The sequence below is a fragment of the Hyposmocoma kahamanoa genome, unplaced genomic scaffold (assembly GCF_003589595.1).
Source record: "Hyposmocoma kahamanoa isolate Upper Pololo Valley unplaced genomic scaffold, ASM358959v1 192, whole genome shotgun sequence".
NCBI lineage: Eukaryota > Metazoa > Arthropoda > Insecta > Lepidoptera > Cosmopterigidae > Hyposmocoma > Hyposmocoma kahamanoa.
In genome coordinates, this window is record NW_020653719.1 from 9,449,500 (window position 1) to 9,474,882 (window position 25,383).

The 25,383-nt window shown below is 37.7% G+C and overlaps 2 protein-coding genes across 2 annotated transcripts in view; one reads left to right on the plus strand and one right to left on the minus strand.

The window, feature by feature from the left end:
• The window catches only part of LOC113226477 (spastin), a 25,813-nt gene extending 21,633 nt beyond the window's left edge, over positions 1–4,180 (minus strand). The window contains exons 1-3 of the mRNA XM_026459107.1: positions 3,739–4,180; positions 2,653–2,823; positions 766–927 (exon numbers count right to left, since the gene is read on the minus strand). Coding sequence (XP_026314892.1) covers positions 766–927; positions 2,653–2,823; positions 3,739–4,180 — 775 coding nt within the window. The remainder of the gene's footprint in view (positions 1–765; positions 928–2,652; positions 2,824–3,738) is intronic.
• A 1,575-nt stretch (positions 4,181–5,755) lies between these two features.
• LOC113226476 (tryptophan--tRNA ligase, cytoplasmic) lies at positions 5,756–22,995 on the plus strand. Its single transcript, XM_026459106.1, has 9 exons — positions 5,756–5,877; positions 12,673–12,827; positions 15,591–15,659; positions 15,891–16,050; positions 17,273–17,455; positions 18,256–18,433; positions 19,512–19,718; positions 20,963–21,094; positions 21,446–22,995. The coding sequence occupies exons 2-9, from the start codon at positions 12,683–12,685 to the stop codon at positions 21,605–21,607; spliced, it is 1,236 nt and encodes a 411-aa protein (XP_026314891.1). The 5' UTR covers positions 5,756–5,877; positions 12,673–12,682; the 3' UTR covers positions 21,608–22,995.
• Positions 22,996–25,383: the final 2,388 nt, after the last annotated feature.

Sequence of the window (25,383 nt, forward strand, 5' to 3'; positions counted from 1 at the left end):
ACGGAATCAAGATTCCGCTTAGTAATATTCAAATTTGAACTTTAACTTATAAATGCGAAACCGGCATGACCCTGGTCCGAAAAAGCTTTGGCTTAATCCGTATCGATAAGTCTGGTGACCCCCTGAGACGGCGCACCGTACAGAGCAGGGATTCTTAACCTTTTTCTAGTAATAGACCCCTCTTAAAATGTCAAAGAGCCCACGGACCCGTTCCGAGAAGAAAAAAACTAAGATTAGCTTTTAATAGCTTATATTGTTTGCGATTAAACTTTACTTAATTATATATGAATAGTTAGTGTGACGGTTGCTGTTCCATTATGTTAGGTAGGCTCGTCATGGACCCTTGGCGTTCAATACACGGACCCCTAGTCCATGGACCACAGATAAAGAAACCCTGGTATACAGGGTGAAAACTACATGTGATAATGGTAAGCGCGTTTTTATTTTGCAATTTTGTACATATTTGAGAATGCCGTATATAAATCTAGTTTCGAAATCACGATCGCTTTATACATTTGGACTCGAGACTCAAGAAGTCGTTCACATAAAAAGTAATTGTTTAGAAAGCAGGAACAATAAATAAAGCAAGCAAAATAATCTACGAAAACCACATGCAAATCCTGGAAATTTTAAATAGACCATAATTATCCCAAATTAAAATCTCTTACGTAGAGTATTGTTAAATTTGATTGGGTTATTATTCACACTCAATGATTAGTATTGCAGTAGGTTACGCCAAACGAAGCTGAAATAATGACATTCTACCTTCAGTTGCGGACTTCGAATGGCCGTTACTTTCAGTATGTGCGAGTAATGTCGTCTTGGACTTTTCAAAAGTTCTTCTCGCCTTGAGAGGGGACTCCGTGGGTTTTATTTCATTCCTCTCTGGCTCATCTACACCCAACTTACTGAGTGCGACTAGGTTGGCTACATCGAACATAACATTCAATTAAACTTTTATGGATTTGGGTTTATTACAGGAAATAAAAGGAGGTGTAATAGTTCCAATTATTGGCACTGGTTAGGGACCGTCATAACAAGCTTACAGCTTCGGACGCTCGTGCTTTATTTATATGCAGTAGGCGAATAAGTATAACATTCTTCTTAAGAGCTTGGATTGTGTAGTGTACATTAGTGTACACATAATTTCTCTGGTTTCAAGTTTGCATACATGGTCCGCGAGACTGGTATATTTTGACAAAATATTGACGGTTGAAATGTAAAAGGTGCTAACCGACACAGGTTGATCATGAATAGAGTATATTTACCTAAACTTCAAGTAATAAAAGTGAATAACACTGCCCTCTGAAATCCCAGAATTATTAAAAACAAAATGCATAAAACACAAAGAAAAATTTCTTCATTTGCCAAACCAAGACTACCTAGCTCTTACCAACAGAGCTGCAGAGCTGCAGGCTTAGCATGAGCCCAAAGACTTAAGTTATCTCTTCTTGGTACTGTCATCGAAAAAGAGATAGCTTTTGTCTTCGGGCTCATGCTAAGCCTGCAAGTCAGCAGATCTTACTATATTGTCTATGTGCTTATTACAGAACTTTGTATTGAGATTAAATGGCTTTTTTATTGATGCTGCTTCGAGTCCAGTTGGAACAACGGATTTTCTTTGCATTCGTTCAATTTTTGTATCAATAATAATAACAAACTACTGGAGTATTTTCACAAAAATTATATGAATATCATGGTAGCAAAAATGTCATCACATTCAATAAAATAAATATTTAAATGAACTAGTTTTATTTTCACTTAAAATTACAAAACTTTTGTTCTACAATTTAGTCCATGATTTCAGAGGGAGATAGTATCTACTTTATGTGGATTACTTTCTTAGTGTTTAGGTAAATATACTCTGTTTGTGGACGATATTAGAAGATGCTTCACCAGTAATATTAATGAAAAAGTTGAATGGATCTAGACAGATGTAATGCATCTTCATTATCTACAAATTGTACTACCTAGAATTAACATATTTTCAAGCAAACTGTCACATAGACCCTGTTACCTTTCAACCATTAATTATATTTCACTGTCACAATTATACTGTGGAATATTAGCGCCAGAAACTAGCTTGGTATAGCATGGGTTGTTTTATATAACACAATAGGTATTAAGTGCCAATACTTGTCCTTCAAATGCCAACAATTAGATTATTATTTGGATTTAAAGAAATAAAATTAAGCTAGCATGCACAACAGACACAGCCAATTCATTCAATAAATTTGGAAAACAAGAGGACAATACACCTTAATTGAGCAATGAATAGTTTATATTGCCTTCTTTTACATATAGCAGTGGAATGAGCTTTTATAACAATTAATTGAAAAATCTGGTTGACAATAATAATAGACAAACAAATATTCTACATCGGTTCTTATAGTTTTTTGTTACTTAAAAAACAATAAGTAAGTTAAAAAATTGCATATTATTTTTCTTATAAATATTGGCACAATCTCTCATTGAAGTTTTACAGAACATTTTTAGGTTTTACCTTTAACGTTTAATTGTAGTAAAATAGGTCATGGTTTTTATTTTGGTTTGGAATAAAACGTTTTTTACTCTTATGGCTTCAATATTTAGTCACCCAGACTTTTCAAACTTCAAAATACACAAAGCAAAATATTTCAAAATAAAACATACCAAGAAAATGTAGTCGGTCTTTAGCCATGCCAAGATTGGTCTTCATCTTGTCGTGCAGCCGCTGCGCTCGTTGCCACGCGTCGCCACGACCACCCCAGCAGTCCACTGCTATGCCTCGTTCTAGCTCATAAATGCCCTTTTTGTAGAGCTCTATTGCTAGCTCTTTTTGACCTATTTTGGGAAAAGTTGTGGTGAAGGTATGGAACACAATTTTTATTAACAATTTACTTCACTCCATCCTTTATTATATGCTTCGTAAAGTATCTTGGCATGTCTGCTTCAAGGCACACAGTTCAGTACTATCACTTAACAATTTATAAACAAAAAATACATAAAACAGAGAAAAGGCTGCAGATTCTCCTCCCAATGATTTCTGTCGAAATTCACCGCATGTGTTCAAACACATTTATTTATTTATTTTATTTTATTTATTAAGAAATAGATACAGAAAATATACAAAAATTTGTGCTGCTAACGGTGTAACAAAAACCATTTTTGGTTTGACCGTACACCGGCATTCACCGTCTAGTTTACACTTTAAAGTTACTAAAATAAAATAAAAAATAAGGAAACGATTAAAAAGAATGACAATAACATGCGTTCCTTAACTCGACATTGGCAGAATTATCAATAGTATCAATGGAGCTATAACATTATAAAGAAGAAGTTATTTTTCCTAAATCATAAACAAATTGTTTGTAAAGCATTATGTTAGTAGCAGTAGAGGTCCTTGTGAAAGAGGTCATGCAGGGAAGTACTGCCACCTTACCTATCTGCCACCAAGCAGTAATGTGAACATTACTGCATTCCGGTGAAGGGTAAGTAAGGGTGCTGGTGAAATTACAGGCACATGGGACTTGTCAACTGATGTCTCAGGGTATCGGGCGCAGTGGCAGTGCCTCTCAGATCTTTGTGATTTACAGGTCTGAGTGACACTGCAACTGTAAGGGACAGGCGTGAAGCTTACCACCAGACACATGACTTGTTTGTCACGTGACTTAGTATTATAAAAAACAAATGTATAAATGTAAGTCATTATACTATACTCACCCCTGAACAACTTAAAATAAGAACAATGTAATGTACCTTCATTCTCCTCATCAATCTTCAGAGCTTTTGAAATGTACTCAAAAGCTTTGCGATGGTGATGCTTCTGTTTCGCCAGCAGCGGATCTCCCGGACCCACGTTATGCACGTAAGACATTTCGTCCGCGATCTCCGTACACACCACTCCGTCTTTCACCACAACTTCCAAATTATACTCGCCACTCTTTTCGGGCTTTTGCATCAAGCGATGCGACGCCGAGTATAAGTATTTAAACACAAGAAACAATTGATACAATATAGACCTCAGTATATTAAACAAAATGATCAGAGGAAAAGACACAACGTAAAGATTCCTCTTGTGAACTGAAGGTTGCTCATTCCGCATTGCATTTTTCGCTAAGTCTCCATCCTTCTTCTTTCTATTTGGCGATCTCGTAGTTTTACGCGATAATCTACCGTTGGAATCATCGCCCGAAACCATCAAGAACACCACAGTGCCGACTCAACACCGAATTTCCATACAATGTACTTATAATACAAAGAAAATTTCACGTCTAACACTAAAACAGCAACAGACACCGTAAGTGAGCGAATTTGTATTGACAGATTTTTGACGTTTAGTAAGAAAATAATACCGTCCTATTCAATATTCTACTAAAATGGAAAATAGACGTGTATCGATCGCGTATTCGAACAGCACCTGAGACCCGATAACCCAGGGGCACGCCTTTAAATAACCCGATCATTTTAATGTTGGTCACGCTCGCAATATTGGAGTTTATTAATTTTTTATTTTCACATTGCACTCAGTCCGAGACTGATAATATTATTGTAGTTGCGTTCATTCTGACTGGAAATTTAACTGCCTGCCTATTTAGACCGCTTGTATTTTTTTGTAGTCAACAGCACGTCAAGCTATATACACTTTTATTTGAATATCGCACCCAATTTGAATAGCTCGATATGCTGCCGTCCGTACCAATTCAGTTAGCAATGTTAGTTATCTGCCTCCGTGGCCGAACGGTTGCTGGTCTGCTACGTAGAGGGTTCGATTCCCAGACAGGCAGAAATATTTGTACATTACATTGATTTCTCTCATGAGTTGGGTGCAATTTGTGGTTGTCTATGTGTGTGTCTATGGCAACCGTGATACAGGGTTTCCCTAGCGCGGGCCTAAAAAAACCTTTGGGTAGGAAGATTTGTTCGATGGAGCATTTGTTCGATCGAACCGAAAATTCAATCAATCAATTAACGGGTCAACCGATGAATGAGTCCATCAATCATTTATCCTAATTGCTCCGTGTCGTAATGTCTATTTCATGGAAATGTTGTAAGTTTAATCTGTTTTTCGGTGTGTTGTTATTATATATAAATGCACTAGCCTAACAATAATTAATAATAAATTAATAATTTTTAATGCTCATAACTCTTTTGTTACGTATTTTTATTTTGTAGAAAGTAATTTTAGTGGTCAAAGTGTAGTTTATCACTAATGCATTTAACTTTATACACATTACCTATCAGTAGAAAGGAATAAATGCTAATAAATTTACTTAGCATGACAGGGTTCGGAAACAACTCGATTCACAATAATATTATACACAGTATTCTTAAAATCTGGCAAGTGCTTGCAGGCTATGAAATAGTGGCATTAGTTTTGAAATTTTTGATTTCGAAAATTTCGAAAATTTATAAAAATGTTACTTACTTTTTTGTTAAATTATCTAGTAAAAACGGTTTCAAATCTAGGTTAATTTTTAAAGTTTATTATGGTAGCACATATGAAATTGCGTTTAGTTTTTGCTTGTAAAATTCACTACGTTGAAATTAAAATTATATTGACAACACTGCTGTATTGAAAAAAAAAATACATTAGATTGTTATTAAAATTTGGTAACAGTTTTTTTTTATTTGAACTATTTAGCTATTTTGAAAACAAAAATGGTATTGGATTACAAATGTGTGATTTAATAAATCTTATAAGAAAGCAATAACGAAACATTTATTATGACGCAAATAATTTGACTTGTTGGCGAGGTAAAAGTCGTAAGAGTGCGGTGAATCGATTAGGAGGCTTTTTCATGAAAATTGCGTCAGCTTTTCCCGTAACTGTGTCAATTAGGAGAGATAGTAAACGTAATTATACATCCTGTGATCGTCTAACAATTTTATACACAGGTTTGTAAAGCAATAATTTATCTTAACCTTAATTATAAATTTTCTCGAATTTATCCTGTAAATGAATACAATTTCATGATATTAGTTGCAACACTTGACATTTTTTAAGATAAACGTTTTTTATATGTATTTTTTAATTTAATTTTTTTGTCTAATTTGCTTCCTCATGCTAAAGACAGTAATGTTGTACATACTATTATAGAAGATTAGATAAATAAAAAAAACATCAAGTTATTTATGGAGTTGAGAGTTGAATTTATTTTCGCAGGTAGACCTAGTAAAAAGAAAACCCCCACTGATTATCAGTTTTAGGAAACGGAAAAGTTTTCGAGAAAAGAATTTTTCTAAATTGTGAAAATCTAAAGCAAAAAAGACATGATTTTTTGTTTTTAGTGTGTGTGCATAATTTTAAAACCTTGTGTAAAATTAGGTTTATTTCTAGTCGTCACCAAATAAGACGCACCTTTTGACACTTGTCATTGCGGTGTAAATAGGGATGGGAACTAAACAAATTAAACAAATAAATCAATTCGAAATTTTATGAGCCTATAATGCTTAATATAAATAAGTATTTTAAATGATCACCATGACAGCCTCTACTTGTTGTAATGTAGTTACATTAACACAGTTCACAAGGACAACTAGTTATTGTAGTTCAATAATAATAATAATAATAATAATGTTTATTGCAAAACATGTTGTTACATAATAGTTCTTATAGTAGTTTACAGTATCAAACATGTACCCTGTAAGGGCGTAGCAATGTAAATTTTTTAAATACACATTTTGATGACCATTAATTAAAATATCGTTATAATGTTAATTAAATCTAAACAAATATTTTCTGAAAAGTCAATGAATTAATTGGAAAATGAATGTCAAATTGAAGTCTAAAGTATTTAAAAAAAAAAATAATAATCGTCAAATTATTCTAGAATTATATAATAATAGTTATAACATTTGTCATTTTATTAAATTACATATGACATAATTATGTATTTTTTATACATATAGTTAACATATCAAAATTCCTTTTTTATGGCGTTATGAACAATTTTCCTTGTATTAATTCAAAATTCAATAGCAAAATTGTGAAGCGAAATAAAAAAAAGACTATGGAAATGAAACAAACCTTTGGTTGGTTTGTTTGAAAAAACAAATATACGCGATTTAAATCCGGAAAAATAGTTTCATTTCCTATGGTAACAATCGCGAAAACCTAAGAACTCGTAAAAGACTATGGTTCAAATTTTTATTGACATTTATTTGAAGTAGCACCTGTATGTATAATTATTTATTTGTTTAGTTGGTTACAACACTGTTACTTAAGAAAAAATACACTGAACTGTAGGTGTAACTGGTTTTAAGATGTTTCGGACTAACTCAAAATTGCATGTTAATTTGGAATCAACTTCAGTGCCTCAAGATTCTTCCAATAATAGGTTTCATTTTGATATGTAAAAAAACAAGTATTTTTAAGCGAAATGATTGAATTATTATTTAATTCTAAAGAGGAGGGTATGCCATTAATAAGGGAAAACAATATCAGTGAAATGTCCACCACGGCTGCGCTTGCAGGACCGTATCTTTTCATGAAATTTTCCATCACCAATTCACACATTTGCGGCTGTATGTTTTCAATATCCTCAAAACCTTCATGAATTCCATCTTTGAGGTCTTGAATCGATTGTGGGCCATTGGCATAGACCTTATCTATCATGTAGCTCCAAAGAAAAAAGTCCAAAGGTCATCACAAGAAGGTGGCTAATTGTGATCGCCTCTTTGAGAAATCATACGGTCAGGAAACTTTTCACGCAAAAGAGGGCTGGTATTGTTACTTGTGTGACTTTACTTTTTCGAAAATGAGGCTGGAACAACTGTTACAGTGAATGGACTGCGCTATCGAACGATGATTAATGATTTTGTATGACCGGAATTGGAAGATATTATGGACATATGATATGGACGACGTTCATTTTCAACTAGACGGCGCTACGTGCCACATAAGTAATAATACCGTCGCTCTTTTGTGTGAAAACGCGCAGTCGTGGCGGCCTTTTCACTGATATTGTTTTCCATTTTTAACAGAAGGATATGGCATAGGGATAGGGCGCCGCCGCAAAACGGCGCGCAGGAGCCTCGCCCGACTTCTGTGGCAAGTGGACTAGGGCTACCGTGTCAAGGGTGGGCACGGTTAAAGAGGCGAGCCCCTACCCATCACAGGAAGCTCCGCTTTGCCACGTGGAACATTGGCACGCTGACTGGACGCGCGAGGGAGCTAGCAGACGTGCTTTCCAGGCGGAGGGTCGCCGTGGCGTTCCTGCAGGAGACTCGGTGGAAAGGCAGCAGATCCCGGCTCATTGGGAATGGCTACAAGCTGATCTACACCGGTGCTCCTGGGGGCGTGAACGGGGTGGCCGTGGTGCTCTCCGAGGAGTTTCACGATCACGTCCTGGAAGTGAAACGCTTTAGCGACCGGCTTATGGTAGTGAGGGTGCTTATCGAAGGGGTCGTGACCCACTTGATAGGCGCCTACGCACCTCAGGCCGGTTGCAGCGACACGGACAGGGCGAGGTTCTGGGATCAACTCGGGGAAGTGCTGAGTGCCATTCCTTTGTCTCAGGCAGTCGTCTTGGGTGGCGACCTGAACGGTCATGTGGGTGAGGCGTGTGAAGGGTTCGAGCGGGTCCACGGTGGCTACGGGTACGGCAGTCGCAACGCGGAGGGAGGAGACATCCTCACAACGTGTGCGGCGGCCGATCTCGCCATCGTGAACACGTTCTTTAAAAAGAACCCCGAGCATTTAATCACCTATAGGAGCGGCGGACACGCCACCCAAATCGATTTCCTACTCACCAGGAGACACCATATCAGCAAAGTGGCCAACTGCAAGGTCATACCAGGTGAGAGTCTCACTGCGCAACACCGTCTTCTTGTCATGGATCTCTGCGTAAAGCCGGCCGACAAGCCCGCTGAGCGCTGCCGACGCCAAATCAGATGGTGGCGGCTTGATAGTACCACGTCCCAGGAGTTCATCTCAGCGATCGGCGATAAATGCGCCGACACTGAAGGTGATCTAGTCCAGAACCACTGGGACAACATTCAGGCTGCCATATCTGAGGCGGCGAAAGCGGTGCTGGGCTTGTCCAAGGGTGGTCGCAAATGTGACAAAGAAACTTGGTGGTGGAACGACACAGTCCAGAGGGAGGTGAGGGTGAAGAAAGCCCTCTTCAAAACGTGGCAAGCGTCCGAATCTTCTGAAGACCGCGACGCATATAGGGATGCCAAACGTGCCGCTAAGAAAGCTGTAGCCAGAGCCAGACGGGACCACTTCCAGCCGTTGTATGACAAGTTGGAATCGTCTGAGGGGCAGAAGCTTATCTTTAAGCTGGCACGTTCGAGGGTCTTAGCGGCACAAGATATTTCCAAGTGTCGCTGCATTAAAGACCCTCATGGCAACCTTATATGCGAGGTCGACGCGGTGAAGGAGAGATGGCGCTCATATTTCCACGAGCTGCTGAATCAGCAGCACAGAGAGGTGCAGCCACCGGTCCTCCCTCCGAATCAGGGACTAGTGCGACCGGTAACGCCTGAGGAAGTCCACTTAGCTCTTCGTCGCATGAAGAATCGGAAAGCTGTCGGAGCCGATGGGGTTCCCATCGAGGCCTGGAAGGCAATGGGTCCCCGTGGTGTGGGCATCCTTACCGGCCTCTTTAATCGCGTGCTCCTCACCGGTAAAATCCCTAACCAATGGAGACTGAGTATTATCACTCCAGTCTTCAAAGGGAAGGGATCGGTGCAGGAGTGTGGCGATTATCGGGGCATAAAGGTCATGTCCCACACCATGAAGCTCTTCGAGCGTATAATAGACTCTCGGATCCGACAGGAGAGTGCTGTCTCGGAGGGTCAATATGGGTTTCGGCCTGGTCTTGGGACCATGGATCCTGTTTTTGCCCTAAGGGTCATTATGGAGAAATACAGATTGAAGAATACGCCTCTGCATTTCATGTTTCTTGACATGCAGAAGGCCTTCGACTGTATCCCCCGTGTAATGATCTGGTGGGCACTGAGATCCAAAGGGGTACCAGAAGCTTATATTGACATCATCCGAGACATGTACCGCGATTCCGAATCCATGGTTAGGACTGCTGTTGGTGACACTAAACCCTTCCCTGTCACAGTCGGAGTTCACCAGGGCTCAGTTCTCAGTCCCTATCTGTTCAGCGTGATATTAGACGAGGTCTCAAGCTCCATCCGAGACACGCATGAGCAACCCTCGTGGATGCTTATGTACGCTGACGATATCGCGCTGGCGGATGCGGATAGAGGGAGACTGGTACGACGAGTGAATGTGTGGAAGGAGTCGCTTGAGAACGGCGGTCTGAGACTAAATGTGGCGAAGACTGAGTACATGGTCTGCAACGCTACAGATCCCCTACCCGTACGCATAGGCGAAGACGCGGTCGAGCCTACGGGCCAGTTTAAATACTTGGGATCTGTACTTAGCGCGTCCGGAGACATCGACTGCGACGTCAGAGCCCGAATCGCAGCCGCTTGGGCAAAGTGGCGTGAGGTGACTGGTGTAATTTGTGACCCCAAGATGCCGGTTAAGCTGAAAGGACAGGTCTATAAATCCATCATTAGGCCTGTCCTTTTATATGGCAGTGAAACGTGGCCCGTACTTGAGCGTCATAAGCAGGAGCTGCGTGTCACGGAAATGAAGATGCTGCGCTGGATGTGTGGAGTTTCACGGAAAGACCGTGTCAGAAACTCCCGCATCCGCGGCAGCCTTCATGTCCGTGACATTGCAGATAAACTGCAAGAAAGCCGCCTACGTTGGTACGGCCACATCTTACGGAAACCGGCATGCTACGTGGGAAACAAATGTCTGGCTATGCCACCTCCGCCGGGCCCCGGTAGAAGGGGCAGACCCAAGAAGTGTTGGCTTGACGTCGCCAAGGGTGATATGCGTGCCAATGGTCTCACCACTAAGGATGCCGAAGACCGTGCAAAGTGGAGGAGAAAAAGTAGGAAAGCGGACCCCGGGCTCCGCAGCAACCCTGCTGAGGACGCAACCGGGACAACGCTAAGATGAGAGAGATTGTTTTCCATTATTAATGGCATACTCTCCTTATTACAATTAAATAAATATCTGATGATTTAGCTTCAAAATACTGGTTTTTTTACGTATCAAAATGAAACATCTTATTGGAAGACTCTTTGTAATGCTTCACTAAAATTGATGTATTTTTTTTAAACTCATTAAATACATAATTGTTTGTATACTGTTTCGTTGATTGCAATCAGAGTTACATACTAAGGTTTTTCTTAGCTATCAAATTGAGCCTCTTACATTGTGACGACTATAGTAATATTTATGAATAAAAAAATATTAATTCCCCACCCCCACAATTCTTTTATTTCTATGTCAGCTATTCTAAAGTTCTATGCCATGCTCTTTACAGTTTCCAAAATACTGACTGGATAAGATGGTAGTCATTAATACACATCACCCTATTCTGAACTGTAATCATTAATTTAAATATACCTTATACTTAATTTACCAAAGAACATTTGAATTTGTGTCACATACAATTTCCAAAATACTTTCGCATACTGCACAGACTTTTTATGTCATGGTGCTTGACATCAACTATTTTAGCATTTCTGCCAGTGTCAATGATGAAATTCCCAAGCAATCATAAGACTACTACTTACTTGGTACTTGGTGTAACGGGCTGATTGATTTACTAAAAGTTTAAACAACATTTTTACTTTTAGTTTCTATGTTCAATTTAGTAAAAATATCTCACTAACACTGGAAAAAGAAATACCGGTATATGGAAAACTAGAAAGATTCAGCTTTTCCATATAACAAATAAAATTAGAGTTATGATTTTTTTTCCTAAAAAACCTACTTTAAATTTGCTCTCCTGTAATATTTACCAAATGTATGTTAGACGTTTTACCTTTCCAGTGTTGATATTGTTAAAATAAAATATGTATTTTACAAACCATTATGTAGTGAAAATTGGAATGTGATGGTAACTTAAAAATGGTAATTGAATTAATAACTTTTGTAACTATAGTTGAGAATAGTTTGCATTAATAGTAGACATATGGGGTTGGAGACTATCATCTCTGATGACCTGTGAAGTAGGGACGCACGATTTTTTGCTATGAATCGATGTTTTAGATAGTTATGGATTGTATGCTTCTGAATCAATCTACAAATTGGGTCATATGCTCTTGAATCAATCTCATAAAAATAAATAATTAAAATTTTGACGGCTTTTGGCCATAGTCGGTTACAACTTTCATTTAGAGTGATATTAGCCAGTGAGAAAAGACATTCAGATGCCACAGAAGTAGCAACAATCGCCTATATCGTAGAATTATTGTGCTTAGATGTTGCCAAACTATTTTTCTTGCAGACCAATATAAAATAGGATTAGCTGTACGATTCAGTAGGAGTTCAGAAAGAGACTGTTTTGTTTAAATTAAAGATAGACAATTCGATTCGCCTTACTGTCGAATCGATTTGCATAAAAATCGGATTGAAATTAATTAATACAAAAAGTTGCTCGAACGTGTTACATTTGAATCGAATTTTATACAACATAAAGTGCATCCCTACTGTAAAGAGCCTGAAATATTTATTTGTTTATAAGATAATAATATAGGTACGCAATTTAGACAAAACTAGTAGACAAAAATAGTTTCAATTCCAAAGTGCAGCAATCGTGAAAACATAAGAAGTCAATGTCTATTTATTCCAATTTATAACATTTACAGACTCTCGACAATGGCTGAGGCAGCATCACGGACACCATGCGGAGCAGGAGAACAGCTGAACAACTTGTCTTTGAATGATGGTGAAGATGATTTTGTGGACCCATGGACCGTTTCCAGCAAGTCTGAGACTGGCATTGATTATGACAAACTAATCAGTGAGTCTTATATTACAGTTTTGAAGTTCAATATAATTCTTGGATTGGCTTGAAAAAAAATTAATATGAAATAATTAAGTAAAGTAACTTAATTAGCCACAAATTGTTTTTCTATTTCGGACCGCCATATAAACAAATTTAAGAAACGCATATGTATGTAGATATATGGTGGTAAGAAGTAAAGAAACATAAGTCCATATTTTGGGATTTAGATCTTTTTACAAACATTGCTTTAGTCTACTAAAAATCGCGCAATGATAAAGATGTTAAGTGCTATCATCATTTGTTTTCTATTTAATACAGTGTGTTGATTTGCATTCTCGCCATATTTAAGGGAAGGACTGTACATTACCATCGCACGATTTGAGGGGTGGGAGGGGGGTGGGGGGGAAGGGGGGAGGGGAGGGAACCCTTCGTGCAAAGTTTCAAAGTTAGGAATTTAATAGTTTTCGAGATATTAATTTTTGAAAATTCGAAAAAAATAACCTCAAAAAATCATGTTTTCGCACCAAAGAGCAGGGTAACCCCCCCCCCCCGAACCCCTAGCGGGAAAAAACCCACCCCCAAACCACCCCCCCCAACTCCACTATGAAAAACTAAATTTAAACCTAAAACCAGGCAAAAACGCAAAATCCTAATTGATGCATACATCAAACAGTAAACAACAACAAACAACATGGCGTTCTTTACGCGTTTCGTTATTTTTTTGCAACAAAAAAGAATTGTTCAAAAATAAAAGCTTACATAGTAATTATAGTAAATTTCTATGTTAAATTTACAATTACGTATTAATTTGTGCTGTTTAATTCAATACTGCGGAAAATTTTTGAAATAACGCAAAAAAATACTGCAACAACCAAACGCTGTGCTTTCCTAACCTATAAAACCTGTTTCCTATCATATATTTTCGAATATTTCAATAATTTTTATTATCAAAACTACGAGTTTCCTAAAGCTAATATTTTAGGATTACACTGCTAACTATGTAATCTATTCACCATATTAATTTCAACTCTCAACTCGTGCGATGGTAATGTACAGTTGAGCCTATTTAAGAAATTAATAATATAGTTAATACTAAATCATCTAAAAATATAAAAAAAAATTCTGTTCAATATTCTGTCTAATTGTATCTAGTAAAGTTTTGCAAAATTGTCTTTAAAACATATGCACCGTGCGAAGGCAGTGGGCCCGAGTGCTCGAACGATACGTAATCTTTCTCGATCGCTTAATTACCTATTTTTTTATTGTTAGGACTACGTATTGTTATAATTGAATAATTATTTGCAATAATTAGGTAAGTCACTGATAATGTTGTTCTTTTTGTAATTTAGATTTGGTACTTACCAATTTTAAGTCAAAACCTTCAAGTGTCCAACATCACAACCTATGCAAAAATTTGCACGTTGTCGAGAGTTTCGTTTCAACTTTGAACAGTAGTTTGAAAGCTGACCTTAATTGACTTCACAAGTTTGAAAGCGGAGACAGTTTTTGCGCGTAATTGTTCGACACTCGTAATCTTGTCCGAGTAAACGAAATGTTCCCTAATAAGAGTCCCATTGTCTTTAAAATGCTTTTTGGCACTTAAGGTTCTACACCTCTCACGAACATTAGTTCAATTGATTGACCTTATAGTTGAACTTAGTGGAATAGATGTCACCTACAGGTGTAAGATAATGGTAATCATAATTATGACTCCTTGACTTGTATTACGAAGAAAAGGAATTTCTTCTACATGTATATGTAGCATATGTTCATTCACACATACAAACACGCTTGCACACTCATAATGGTATTTTAAATGTATAGAATCACATCAACTCATAATGGGTTTTGAAAATGTATATAATTTAAGAGTGCAAATTAGTCTGTAGTTCAAGTTAGATGATTAGAGGGCAGATTATAAGTACCTCAGTGAACTTGTAAGAAAGACTTATTTATATGTAAGATACGAATAATGCTAGTTAAAGGCATAAGCCGTGGTCATCAGATAAAATTTTAAGTAGCAGTAGAGCTTCTTGTTAAAGAGTTCGTCCAGGGAGGTACTGCCAACTTACCTATTTCTGCCCCCAAGCAGTAATGTCAGCATTGTCAACTTATATCTCAGGGTGACGGGCGCAGGGGCAGTGCCCCTCAGATTTTTGCGATTTAAAGCTCTGAGTGGCACTGCAACTATTATGGACAGGCGTGTAGCTTACCATCAGGCGCACGACTTGTTCGTCCCGTCACTTGATATTATTTTTAAAAAAGATGCAGGACGGCCCACTCTTCTTCACCGGGAGATATGCCAATTAATATGTGTAATTTAAAGAAGAAATGTGGTAAACTGATAACTTTTTTATATAAAATAAAACCATAGATATATGATGTGAATAAAAAATAAACAAATAAGTACAAAATTCTTAAAATAATTATTACCTCTTACATAAATAAGAACTTATGTAAACCTCAAAAGTTCGTGAAGTTATTACTATTTTATTATATTATATTATATTTTAAGCTAAGTTTTATTGAAATCGATTACCGGAAAGTGCGCGAAACCGAATTCACTCTACTTTCCTTTACAGGCGGAATATTTTCTTCAAATTTAAATGGGATCAATAAAAAAGAAAAATCAAAATCGGTTCAAATACGGGAGTCATCGCGTACATACATATGAAATAATACAGTCGAATTGAGAACCTCCTCCTTTTTTGGTCGGTTTAAAACAAAAATCATTGGAAAGAAACTGTTTATCCTAAATTGAATATCATTGTGTTACAGGAAAGTTTGGCAGTCAGAAAATTGATGAAGAACTTTTGCACAGATTTGAGAAAGTTACGGGAAAGAAAGGTAAATTTAGCAAACGTGTTTCAATTATCGCATTCCCGAGATTATAAGCAGCGTTTACCTTTTTTTTATTTAATTAATTAAAGAAATATGAAGTCGACGATGGAGGATGCACACCTAAATAATGCCTATTCACTTTTGCCTTGAAAAGGCCCAACTTATTGCGTTTCGGGAATAAGAATAACACTTTACATTAGGTAGACTGCCTGATTACTTTATGATTATGTTGAACAGCCCATCCATTACTGCGCCGCGGTATATTCTTCTCGCACCGTGACCTGCAGAGCATTTTAAACCTACACGAGGCCGGCAAGAAGTTCTACCTTTACACTGGCAGAGGACCGTCTTCGGAGAGCATGCATATAGGACACATGATACCATTTATGTTTACTAAGTAAGTATATTTTATTATGAAAACTAGCGCAGTTATACGCACATTATAGTATAAAAGTAAGTCTATGTACAACTAAAATTATTTTATTTTATTTGTAGTCTTTTATTATTTTTTAATTTATTTGTCATTTAAAACGTAATACATAACAATGTTTCTAGTAGCATTTTAAACTACTAAGATTCGCAGTAGTGCGAACTGTACCCACAGAATACATATGTTCAATTTGCTAACAGAAAAGCATTGTATAATATTTAAGTAATTTGCATTAATAATTATAACAAAATGGTGGAGTAGTTTCACAAAAAATAATTGAATGTTATGGTGGTGAAACATGGTGGTGGCGACATCTCTAGCCAGGACCCCGATTTAGAACTCTTCGATATCTTAACCGAATCGTTCGATTGGATATCGTTCTCGAATCGAAGGGCGCTTTCTGAGCTATTCAGAACATTCGAGTTAAAACGTTCGATCTAGGGGGTCTACTCTCGATCTCCGTCCAACATCCGTCCGAAACAATTACTGCCAAATAAACAATACTTGACCAAATGAAAAGACGCGTGATGCGAATGAAGCTTCATACTGGATACTTGTCTTTTAATTTTGTCGAATATTACTTGTTTGACAGTAATTGTTTCGGACGGATGTCGGACGGAGATCGAGAGTAGACCCCCTGAATATAGACTATAAAAAAAATTAAATCCTTTTATGTACATTTTTAAGACTTTAAAGGCGTACAATACAGAAATGCATTAGTCTCGCATTAAAATAAATTAATAAAATTGAACAAAATCTAGATTTTATTTAAAATAATAAAAGATTTCCATATTACATTCTTGCTTTGTAAACAATAGAACGTTCGATAACTGTGTTCTGAATAACGTTTGTAGCCTTTGCCGGTCGAGAAGTACGAGTAATCGTACGGGTGTGACGTCATTTCGGTTCGGTCTCGAATACGACAGTTTGACGTTCGATTCGGTTATATATATAAAAATAAAAAGAAATCGTACGATATCTAATCGAATCGGTCGATAACAGAGTCATCGTAAGGTTCTGAATCGACCTGCAGGGCTGGTAGCTGTAAAGGTACCTAACTGGGTGACGAAATACTTTCAAACATCTAGTTTTTTGTAATGTTTTTTAGTAAGCGACCATGTCTGGCATCTAAAATAATAGTGACAAAAATATTCTCCAAGCAACGTGGCGTTGATGCTTTTATTTCCAGGTGGCTTCAAGACACATTCCAGGTACCCCTCATAATCCAGCTGACGGATGACGAAAAAGCGCTGTGGAGAGACATCAAGATTGAGGACGCACGGCAGATGGCGTTTAATAACGCGAAAGATATCATTGCCGTCGGATTCGACCCTAAGCGCACTTTTATTTTTAATGATCTGGATTTTATTGGGTATGTTAAATTGAATTTTTTACTGAACATTTTGTATAACAATAATATAATTGTAATATTTTTATTAAAAAAAGCAACCTCAAAAGTTCGTGGAATTAAATCTATTTGCCAATTTTAATTGAAATCGGTTCACAAATGCGAGTTATCGCGTAATATACATCGATACCTCACACGTAAAGGTTTTATGTTTGAAAGTGAACATAACACTAAGTGATTTTTTTACTTTTAAATATGGAACCTATAATATGTATAAAAAAGGTTATATTTAGGTTAAAATCCATTTTGGTTAAAATTGGATTTTGACTTACCACAACTTACGTGGGAGGTATCAACATACAAAAAAAAATTCAGTCCAATTGAGACCTTCCTCCTTTTTAAAGTCGGTTAAATTTTTATTATTTATATAATTAAACACATCAGTACTGAAGCTAAAGTGTAGGAAAAATAGTAGAGTTACTTCTATTTAATTTTTTTCTGTTATTGTATTAAACAAAATTTATTTTTTATACTGTTCTTACATTAGTGTCGGTATTCTACTAACATTCTTCCATACGACCAAACCATCGAAACATTTTTTTATGTACCCTAGTCATTACACCATCTTTCATACCACATTCTGTTTGTTATTATCACTATCTGTACACCACACGTTGATTTTTCAAGAGGTCTTCACTAGAAGATAATAATATCATAAACAATAACTATTAAGTTGTTGCTTTTTGTTAAAGCTACTTTAGTGACAATATTGTATTATGTAGTGTTTAACTAAATAATAAAATCACATTTCAAATCTATTGTAGAAAATGTCCAGAATTCTACCAGAACATGGTGCGCGTACAGAAGTGTGTGACATTCAACCAGGTGAAGGGCATCTTCGGCTTCGGCGACGGTGACGTCATAGGCAAGATCACCTTCCCTTCCATTGAAGCTGCGACTGCCTTCTCCACCAGCTTCCCGTTCATTTTTGAAAATAAAATTGTAAGTAAACATTGTACTATTATACTTTTAAACTTTCGAGTTGCTGACTAATAGCGTGTTTATACCGACTCGTTGTTTACATTGTGTCAACGGCCGTGTCTTCAACTGAAGAAGGCGGCATAGTCGACGGGCCGACCGAGTCGATGGCCGCTTCTTCGGCAAGCAAATTCGGCTGACGATAGTCGCGCAGTCGACGGGCTGTTTACACTGAGTCGACTACCGCCTCTTCGGCAAGCGAATTCGGCTAACGAAAGTCGCGCAGTCGACGGGCTGTTTACACTGAGTCGACTTCCGCCTCTTCGGCAAGCAAATTCGGCTGACGAAAGTCGCGCAGTTGACGGGTTGTTTACACTGAGTCGACTACCGCCTCTTCGGCAAGCGAATTCGGCTAACGAAAGCGGCGCAGTCGAAGGGCTGTTTACACGGAGTCAATTGCCACCTCTTCGGCAAGCGAATTCGACTGACGAAAGCGGCGTAGTTGACAGGCTGATTACACCGAGTCGACTTCTGCCTCTTCGGCAAGCGAGTTCGGCTGACGAAAGTGGCTCAGTCGACGCGCTGTTGACACTGCGTCGATTGTTGCCTTCGAAATAATTCTGGGGTCGACGGACTAAAGCACATAAGTCAAAAAGTGCTTAAATATTTTTTGTGTTGTTTATAGTGTTGGAAGATGTGAAGAGAATGATAAATTTGAAAAAGACGCTTCTAGAATAAAGTTACAAATTTATATTTAACAAATGACTGATGAATTTAACTTATGGGCTTTAGCCGGTAGATGTATTAATTTTAATGAATGATGTTGGATTTTGACTTATGTGCTTTATGCTTTAGTCCGCCGACCCTAGAATTATAAATCAAAGTTTTAAATACAGAAATAATTATGAATCAAACGTATTCATTCCGAGAGACAACAAATTTTTTCAAAATCGTTTTTTTATATAAAAACGGGATAGACACAATGACCCAATTTAATAGATATTTACACACCTATCTATTATCTCGGCCTGTCGGCCAGGTGGCACTGACCGTGGTCATAAATACTGCACAACGTACGAATAAGTTCTTCCTACTTTGGCAGGTCCCGTGTCTCATCCCGTGTGCGGTGGACCAAGACCCATACTTCCGCATGACGCGCGACGTGGCCGCGCGCCTCAAGCTGCCCAAACCATCTCTTATCCACTCCTCGTTCCTGCCCGCACTGCAAGGCGTCCAGCACAAGATGTCTGCCAGTGACCCTAATACGTCCATCTTCTTGAGTGACACCCCTAAGCAGATTAAAAATAAGGTAATGTCTAGCGTTTGCGACTTTCCGTGACGTTGTTGATTTAGTTTAAATTCAGTGAATTTCTCTTTAAATATTAATAAAAAAGGCCGTTGAATTTTTTTAAAACGTCAAAATTGTTACAGCTCCTTAAAAGGTTGGACGTGATACTTTTGTATTTACGACATGTATTTACATGACTCGTGTAATTTCACATCTAAAGTAAATAAAAATTTCTAATTAATATAAAAATATATCAATATGGTTCGCATATGACCAAATGTATGTCGTTTCGCGGTTATTTTCGCAATCCCCTTTAAAAATGTCCACCTCATTTTTCGACGCAATAACATTATAGACGGCATGTAATACATGCCGTAAATACAAATGTATCACATATATGAAGCTGCTAAAATTTTGTAAGCTCTAAATTAAAATTCATTCGCCTTAAGGATAAAAAAAATTTAATTCAAATTTAGTTATATAGTAATGTCACACGTAGCAGTTGAGCTCGTTGTTATAGAGTTCGTCCAAGGAAGTACTGCCTTCAAGCAGTAATGTGAGCACCACTGCGTTGCGTTTTTGAAGGGTTAAGGGTGCTGGTGAAATTACGTGCACAATGGACTTGTCAACTTATGACTCAGGATGGCGGGCAGTGGCAGTGCCCCTCAGATCTTTGCGATTTTAAGCTCTAAGTGGTACTTACTCCAACTGTTATGGACAGGCATGTAGCTTACCACCAGGCGTACGACTTGTTCGCCCCGTCATTTGATATTATAAAAAAAAAAACATGATTTATAAGAAGCTGCTAAAATTTTGAAAGCTCTAAATTAAAATTCATTCTTCTGGTCTATTTTTAAAAACAACAATAGGGACACTAGAATTTAATTCAAATTTAGTTATATAATAATGTCAGACCTAACGTTAGAGCTCCTTGTGAAAGAGTCCGTGCAGGGAAGTAGTGCCGCCATGCAGTAATGTCTTACATTGCTGCGTTTCGGTTTTGAAATTTTTTTTACAATAATAAAGCGTTTTTTCTAATAATAAGGGTGCTGGTGAAATTATAGTCACACGGGACTTGTCAACTTGTGCCTCAGGGTCACGGGCGCAGTGGCAGTGCCTCTCAGCTGTTTGCTATTTAAAGCTCTGAGTGGCACTGCAACTGTTATGGACAGGCGTGTCGCTTATCACCAGACCCAAGACTTGTTCGTCCCGTCACTTGATGTTATAAAAAAACCCACAATAATAAAGAGGTTATAAACTTTCAGATCAATAAATACGCATTCTCTGGAGGACAAGCGACGATTGAAGAGCATCGGCAGAAGGGTGGCAACACTGACGTTGACATATCGTACAAGTACTTGACTTTCTTCCTCGACGACGACGAGAAATTGGAACAGGTAGGATTAAGTTTACAAATACGCATATTTTATGATGTCCCTTTAGTAAGGCGAACTTAGACATACCTGGTTGATGACTTTACCACCTCAGTCAACCGTGACCATTAGACCTGTAAAGGGCCCGAAACGTTGGTTTGTTTGAAAATAAAAACATTCGCAATTTCAATCCGGAAAAATATTATCATTTCCTATGTGTAACAATCGCGAAAATCTAAGAACTGGATAGATACGATACAGTTTTGGGTATTGGCGAGACTGCGCGCGATTTCACCGGAAGACGCGCGACATTATCTGGATTGTACGTTATTGCATTTCATTCATATCTCTAATAACAAAAAAACTATTCCACAGATAAAAAAAGATTACGAATCCGGTGCCCTTCTAACTGGCGAATTAAAAAAGATAGCCATAGACACAATAACACCTATTCTCCAAGACTATCAAACACGCCGTGCTAAGGTCACCGACGACGTCATGCAAGAGTTCTTCACGCTGAGGAAGTTAGAGATCTGAGGGTTGGAGTGCGTGTCTGACGTGATGGCGGGATAGTGCCTGAACGATAGACTGGTTTTGTGGTCTTCGAGTGGGTGTAAACTGGCTTCCGTCCATTCCGTTGCGTGAACTTGTTTAAAACTTGTGTCTTTCAGGGCGCTATTTACAACCGACACGCAAGCGACATAAGAAGAGGCGACATAATTAAGAGTAGTATGATGAGTAGTATACTTCCGCCGCTTGGAAGTAGCGCCGTGTAAGACGTGCCTTACACTATTGTGAAATAAAATAACGTCGAAAAAATATGTATAAAAATATATATTTTAAAAATCTACCCCATTGTTGTTGAAAAAATAATCACGTATACATTTCATACTAATAGTAAATTATATTTCATACCAATAGTAAATTATATTTCATACCGATAGTAAATTATATTTCATACCAATAGTAAATCTAAAAAACATACCAGTAGCAAAGTAGTGCTATAGAACCCAATTTTTATCCGTGGTTCAACAGCGTAGTTCTACTATGTACCAAGGGCAATGTTTTTGTCCGTGGTACTACCAGTAGGACTAATAAGAAAATGATTACTATGCGTGGGCCATCTGAATCCCATATATATTTTAATTTATTATTAAAATATAGGTTATTTTGTACATATTTCAAAAAGACTGAAAGTGAATGGACACCCGTTATTGCTTTCGTTACCACTAGTACCACAGATGGGAACTACGGTGGTATTAGTGAGACTTTTCCGACTAGTACCACCATCCGAAATGTTGAATGACTGTGGTACTAGTGAGACATTTTTGTACCACTTATTCATATTGTATCAGGGTATCAGTAGCTTGTCATCTGCGTTTAGATTTATTATTAGTTCAACCGCAATGTTGGGTATACACAACATTGGGGTTGAACCCTAACCTACAGACCCCCGGTGATAGAACCGGGATGGCGAAATTATTCCATGCAATTCCGTTACACGCTCTCCGTGTATATCCTGTAGAATACTGATAAGATCTTTTATATCTTAAGATAATATTCATCAACATTAAGGTCGCCTTCAAATTAGACGCGTATAGAAGCGCTACAGTGCTGCGGCAGCCGCGCGCCAGCGTTAAGTAATTTTCAATTCACTAGCTTACAGCGGGTGCGGGTCGGGCGCGTGTCGGGTCGGGAGCACGGCGGGTAAATTCCGTGTATTTATGTGTGTTGTCGTCCATATAAATACACGGAATTACACTCGCCGTCGCGCCCAACTCGCACCCGTTCTCGGTGTGTTTCACGCTTAATTGCGACTGCAAAAGAGGCTCGCGCGTGTCACAACATTGGCGCTGCAACTGTGCTTTTAAATATTGTGTATAAATTAGCAGTGGTGCGGTAGCAGCGCCACAGTGGCGCCACTGCTGCGCTTCTATAAGCGTCTAATTGAAAGGCGCTCTAACTCTTTAACTTTCAACAAAATCGCTCTTTGAACTTAGACTATTATTGTTTTTTTTTCGCCAGAACAAATTTCAGCTTGCAGTATTAAACTACGGAATTTGGTGCAACTGGCCGATAACTGTACATGCTGTCAAATCAAGTATTATATTTGCATTTAAATTAATTTAAAACTACCAATGAGTTGCAATGAGTTCTTTATTTTAATTTCTTTAATACTGGCCTTTACTTTGAAACATGTTAGGAAGTCATACTGATATGATCATTAAGAATTGTTTGTATTGGTTGTCATATATTTAGTGAGTCAGTATTAACACCCTGATATTTGCTTTACTTAGGGCGCTTTCAAATTAGACACTTGTAGAAGCGCTGCAGTAGCGCCACTGTGGCACAGCAAGGCGTGACAAGAAGTGACGCCGAGTACAGTCTCGTTCAAAATATAAAACAAAGATATTATTTAATTTATTGCTGAATAAATAACTTCCTCGTTTGTGCAATTGAGTGTATAGTTTAATATGTCTCGATGTGTATTTAATTTATCAATAAATAAATTGTTCAAGCTAAGGAATGCAATATCTCTTTTTAAAGTAAATTTATTAATGGATAGAACTTTATAAATGAGTATTCATTAGTATAGGTATCTATAGTACCTCTTGCTTGAGCAAACTTACCCCGGATTTTAATCGGAGTATTTTATACGTGTATCGAGTTCTTAGGGATAATTCAGAGTGCAGGCGCGGGCGTGGCGGCGGGTGCGGGCGCGCGGGTGCGGGCGCGCGGGTCTTGGCGTCTTGTCTTTCACAGTGCCGAACCGAGTGAAACCGTTTGATCCACGTGTCCAAGTTGCAAACAGACGCTAGATGCTAGACCAAGCACTGTGAAAGGTACGGACGGACCGAGCCAATAAATCTATCCAGTGCCGGCGCGCGGCCACTGTGAACGCAATGAGCGTCTACGTATACTTGATTTATACGCACCCACGCGCGCTGCCACTCTGAATCAGGCCTAAGGCTTTATTTAAATTTTTCCATTGAAATTGAAAGTATTTTAAATAGGATCCTATTATATTTAGCTGTTTTTAGAGACCATTGAATTGAAAAAAAAAACATTCTAATTTCAACAGGAAAGATGGTTTCTCCGTACCAACAGTTTGAGAAATTTCCTCTAAAAATTCTAAGCAGACAACACTGCAGTACTCTAATGTTTTGAATTTGAATATAGTAAAGATGTTGTTAAAATAAAATATTGGATAATTTTTGTAACCCGTGAGTTCAGAATAGGGTGGTTTGCTTTAACATTAGATACAACTTACGTACATATGAATTTTGTGTCAATGATTGTAAAATTTATGTTTGGCGCATTTAAAATTTGTTAGATATAGCAATGAATGTCGGACTATTATGTCAAATAATACTCAAAAGTGTTATATCTATCATAAGTCTGAGATGTCTATATCACATGTGTTACACCTATCTGATTAACTTATGTAAGTTTGTGTTTTAATAGTTTATACATAAGAAATGAGCTACGAGAAAAATGCCCATGGACTACCCAGGTGAGCCAGTCAGGTGGTCCACAGGCACTAACAATTTTTTTCATAATTTATTAAAATAAAAATCAAATTGAAAATATGAATTGAACCTTTTCTCTAGTTAGTTGAAATCATCATAATGGTGTTAATTGAGCTTTTTGTATGTGTATCACTACATTAAATTGAATTTCAAGTTGTTGCCTTTTCTCTAGTTAGTTTTAAAATATCGACAATTTGGGGCGCCTTCAAATTAGACGCTTATAGAAGCATTACAGTGGCGCCACTGGCGCTGCAGCCGCGCCACTTCTAATTTTCATACAATATTCAGAAGCGCTGTTGTCGTCCCGCTGCAGCGCTTCTACATTTATCTAATTTGAAAGCGGCCTTAGACCTGTGAATTTACAAAATTTAAGAGCGATACCTATTTGTTAATGCGACCAGTAACTTTAAAAGGAGTCAAAGGCAAATTGGACGCCATTATGAGAATTTCAACATTACGAACAACAAAGTGAACTTTCGAAGGCAGATGCGTTGGCGACGAGAGGGTTAACTATGATTATCTTTAGTAGGAATCTACACCATATCTTTTGAAAAGACCACAAAGTTAATCTATCCTAAGATTTAATTACGGCTGTGCTTTAAGCGTAACAGTATTTAAGTAATTTATTTCTTCATTTAAATAAAAATAAATGTTTCCAATTATTTAAGCGTTTAACTTTGTCACAGGTTACTGAACTTATGACTTTCGTCCCTTCGTCATTAGTGTAACAAGATACTTTACATTGAATTTTGCAATTTTACTCTTCATCGTCAAACCATTTAT

Bases quoted from the DNA above. Each gene is read 5' to 3' on its own strand.
- LOC113226476 (XM_026459106.1), top strand. From the start codon at position 12,683: ATGGCTGAGGCAGCATCACGGACACCATGCGGAGCAGGAGAACAGCTG. The intron at 16,051-17,272 runs GTAAGTATATTT...TTTTATTTCCAG, and splicing joins ATACCATTTATGTTTACTAA to GTGGCTTCAAGACACATTCC. The intron at 21,095-21,445 runs GTAGGATTAAGT...ACTATTCCACAG, and splicing joins ACGACGAGAAATTGGAACAG to ATAAAAAAAGATTACGAATC.